This window comes from Lactuca virosa, chromosome 1, assembly GCF_052849685.1.
Source record: "Lactuca virosa cultivar CGN04683 chromosome 1, Lactuca_virosa_CGN04683_v6, whole genome shotgun sequence".
Lineage (NCBI taxonomy): Eukaryota > Viridiplantae > Streptophyta > Magnoliopsida > Asterales > Asteraceae > Lactuca > Lactuca virosa.
In genome coordinates, this window is record NC_136426.1 from 227,974,711 (window position 1) to 227,979,325 (window position 4,615).

General features: G+C 38.5%; 1 protein-coding gene across 1 annotated transcript; it reads left to right on the forward strand.

Moving 5' to 3' along the window:
- Nucleotides 1–3,540: 3,540 nt before the first annotated feature.
- LOC145127719 (uncharacterized) lies at nt 3,541–4,107 on the forward strand. The gene has a single exon (XM_079062865.1). It carries the CDS (start codon nt 3,541–3,543, stop codon nt 4,105–4,107), a length of 567 nt encoding a protein of 188 aa, XP_078918991.1.
- The last annotated feature ends 508 nt before the right edge of the window (nt 4,108–4,615 follow it).

Below are 4,615 nucleotides of genomic sequence, written 5' to 3' on the forward strand. Positions count from 1 at the left end.
TCATCAAACTCATAGTCCGTGTCTGTGTACTCGTCAGGCCCCACGTCGTGTGCTCCTCCCTGCTCTACCTCTGGCTCATCCTCGATCATCCCGTGGGCTACTAGGACCTGATGAAACTGAATGCCCTGGTCTTCTCCTTCCATGTCGACTGAGGGGGGGGGGTATATAAGTAAACTATTATTACTCCTAGTATGATTTAGTTATTATGTAATTTGAGTTAATATTCTTTTCTTGGTAATCACGGGTATGTTTTTGAGCTTACTGACCACCGAGGCTTTCTCGGAGCTTGTGATAGTTGCACTTCGGAGAAAGTGTAGTTGATCAGGCTACACTCACCCCTTACTACAACCATAAACAGTCCCGACTTAACCGAGATGTCAGTGTTATTTTGTTTGATTTTTGTATTATGTTCTCTTTCCTATGTCACATAAGCAAAGATGTTTTATCGTTGTGTTTTATTTGTTTTGTTCAGATTTGGGTTAGTCCCTCTTTGGTTTATAGTTGCATATCAATGTATGGTTAGATATGCTAGTTCACTATAAACAGTGCTCTGATACCATCCTGTCACACCCCCGAAACCAGACGGCGGAAACGTCCGGGGGCTCGTGTGACTTAAATTGAATACCATTACAATGAATATACATGAATCATAACACAAACATCACCATGCATCGATACATTACAACTGATATTGTTTTACATCCAGTACATTGTTTTCAAATATTACACATCATAACACAAAGTGTTTCAAAGTTTCCAACACAAAATAATCTAACATACTTGGTATTACCCTTCCGCTTATCTGTTCCCTGAGACTACAAGTTATTTTGGAAAAACGTCAACATATGAAATGTTGGTGAGTTCATAAGCATAGTTGTAAATAAAATGATTTGTATAGTTTGTAAAACCCAGAAAATCCAATATTTTCAGAAAAAAGACATTTGTTTATCAAAGTGTGAAGATCCATAGTTGATGTATGAATGATTTCAAAACATATATATGAAAGGTGTTTTGTATTTTTGTTATATAATTTTCGAGCGAGTAGTATTGATTTCCCCGGAAAACCCGACGTTTTCCGATGTCGAAAGATGTACGTAGTTACTAGTTCTTGTATCGTCATATCGAATGAATATCGTCCTAATTTCGTCTACTTTGAATACTCATAAGCCTTAGCGAACGAAGAGAAGAGGAACACTATGTCCTGCTACTATCGTAAGTACCTTAGGCTGTCATCGATGCGAAAGACACGATGGTCCAACTCGCATTTGATTACTGTGACCTTACTAGCTTTTCTAATGGGACACTTTGGCCCACTAGCACATAAAAGCTATTGAAAGTCCTTTTATAAAATATTGGGTCATTGAAGGCCCAATAACATATAAGTGTTATCCCTTTGGGCCCAAAGATCATACTGATGGGCTTGCAAGGCCCAACATGCATGATTTGAAACTCATAAGCCCAAAGTTTGTAAGTTTACTCATCGTAGGTATCGCGTATCGTTGGAGTGTTTGATTTAAACGTTGGTTATATTGTATCGATTCGAGACCGAATCGATTCGTGTATCACGATATTTGGAGTCAAACGTGTATTCGTCTTTCAAATTGTCGGTAGTCGTAGTTTTGTATTTTGACTTAATGAAATAGTTGGTCTAAATAGAAGTTTGACCTTTTCATTTCCTTTCTTTTATAAAAATAACAATTTAAGTCCTTTAAATAAAAGAACTTCACTTTTAGTCCTTAAAACAATTTCTTGACACTTTTTGCATCATAAATTTGTTGAAATGATAGTTTTAATCCAAAATTTTATTTTGTTAACAGATTCAGCCCTTTCAAAATAGTATTTCTCGGTTAAAACCCCATTTTTCGCAACTTTTACAGTTTTGGCCCAAAATCCAAAAACTTTACATTTTTGATCCTTTTTGGAATTGAAAAGTATTTTTGACCTTTGAAATAGTTTTATTACACTTTTTGTCCCCTGTTTTGCAGAAAGTTTCATTTCAGCCCCTTCAAAACATCATTTTCGCAATTATGGGCTTATTGGGCCAAAAAGCCCAAATTTAGCCCATTAAGCTAAAAATTTGCATTTCAAGTCCTTTGAAAATTCTAATATTCAGAAAATTGATTATAGAAATTTTTTTGACCCTTTTGACCCTCAAGAAGCCGTGACTTGACCATGTTTGACCCTAGTTTTGCATATTTGACATTTTAAGCCCAAAATGGGTTTTTTATGTTGAAATATGTTCATCAAAATCTTATAAGTTATTATTCTTGACTTGTTTAGTGTTGAATAACTTAGATTATGTTTGTTTCCCTTCTCATGTCCTAGATCTCGAGTTACACTCCTTTTTGGTTGCATATTCATCACAAAAACACATAAAATCAAACACATACATGCATAAAATCACATATAGCATACACATACACATAGATCTACACATTTTCTTGTATTCTCCCCCATAAAACATATGAAAACCGAAAAGAGAGGGGTATGAAGCTCACCTTGATTTGTGTTTTCGGTTTTGAAGAGAGAAGATGAGGAAATTTCGATCCTAGTAAGCTTTCTTGGAGGATCTCGAACTTAGATGCTTCTAAGGTGCAAGATCACAAGTTTGATTAGATTTAGAAGAGATTTTGATGAAATGAAGTAGCTAGATCATGGATTAGTCATCAAATTACCTTAGATGATGAATTACTTGATGAAAACCTCTTGAAACACAAGCAAATTTCGAGATTTTTGGATGAAGAAGAAGGGATGAGTCTTGAGTGATTTAGAGAGAGTTTTGTGAGGTGTGTGTGTTTATTCTCTTGCTCTCGGCCGAAGGAAAAAGAGAGAGGGGAAGAGAGAAGATTGATGAGATGTTTACTTGGAAGTATGGGAATTGCATGGAAAACCATTAAGTAAAAATGAGGTGGCACACTAAAAGTCAACTCCTCCTTCTTTGTGGGCTTGGGCCGAGAATGGAGAGGGGAAAAGAGAAGATGATTAGGCCTTGCATGCTTAAGCCCATATCATGACTTATTAGATGATTTTTGGTCCAAAATAAATCAAGGTATAATTTTTATGATTCACTAGGGCTAAATTAAATTGGTTGTGACCCATTAAGGCCCATTAAGATTTACCTAGTTTATTTTGGGTTCATAAGGCCCAAAAATATTAAGTTTCATGTATATAGGTCCAATTAGGGCCCATTTGAGAGTTCTAGGTTCAAGATAGACAAATTGGAAACTTATTAGTCCATTAGGCCCAATAAGGGAATCCTAATCCAAAATGGACTTAAACCGGGATTTCGAGGGTTTCCAATTCTTTGTTGACTATTTGTAGTGCTAGAATGAAGTATTTGATGAAGTTTTGTTGTTATTGAATAAGCATCATTCATGCTTTCACATTGTTGATTCATAATTGTTATAAGTGTTGTATTTACAAGGCACCAAAATTTTTAGTTGTGACATTTCTGTTCCATGACAGAAGATGCCTCGAAGACACCCACTAGTGAACAATAATACACCACCACCACCCCCCCCCCCCCCGCCTACACCAGAAATGAACTCGGCTGCATTTCAAGTAGTTGTCTCGGCGACAGTCACAACAGCCTTAGCCCACATCCATAATGGGAACAATGGTGGAGGCAATGGAAACGGAGCCGACAGTTCAAACCAGGGAATGAACCAAGGGCCAACCAAGGCCTGCACTTACAAGGACTTCATCAACGCCAAACAACGAACCTTCAATGGGACGGGAGGCGTAATAGCCCTAAAGAGGTGGATAGAAAAGGTGGAGTCGGTATTTAAAATATGCGGATGTACAGAGGAATGTAAGGTGAAATTTGCAGCATGCACGTTCGTTGACCAAGCTCTCTCGTGGTGGAATGGGCATGTGGAGGCTATGACACTCCCTGTGGCAAATGCTATGCCATGGGAGGAACTGAAGGAAATGCTAAGGACAGAATACTGCCCAAGAGGGGAAGTACAGAAAATGGAGCAGGAACTATGGAACCTCACAGTCCACAACTCTGACATTGATACCTACATTTCAAGGTTTAGTGAGCTGTCTTTGTTATGTCCGAGAATGATCAATTCTGAGGGGATGAAGATTGAACGATTCATTTGAGGATTAACCTCCCCGATTCAAGGAAACGTGATAGCTGCGAATCCAGAAACTTTTGACAGTGCCAAGAGGTTGGCCAATAAGCTGTACGATCATGACAATAAGAAGGGTGACAAAGATAGGGAAAGTGAAAGCAAGAAGGAGAGTGAGAACAAGAAGGGAAAGAATAACAAGAGGAAAGGACGACAAAGCTTGGAGTCGTCAAAGAAACAACAGACAGTCACAGCCCATGCTGTAACCACCCAAGTTCCCCCAACACCACATGCACCAGCCTCATCTACCCCGGGTGCCCCTAGACAGTATTCTGGAAGCCTCCCAAAGTGCCATAAATGCAATCTCCATCACCACGATGAATGCAGGGAAATGCATTGTACCAGTTGCAACCGAAAAGGTCACACGGCAAGGTATTGTAGGACCTATCCTCCCCAGAACCAACAACAAGGAAACAACAACAACAACAAAAGCAACAACCGTAATAATAACAACAACAACAACAACAATAACAACAACG

Bases quoted from the DNA above. Each gene is read 5' to 3' on its own strand.
- LOC145127719 (XM_079062865.1), top strand. From the start codon at position 3,541: ATGAACTCGGCTGCATTTCAAGTAGTTGTCTCGGCGACAGTCACAACA.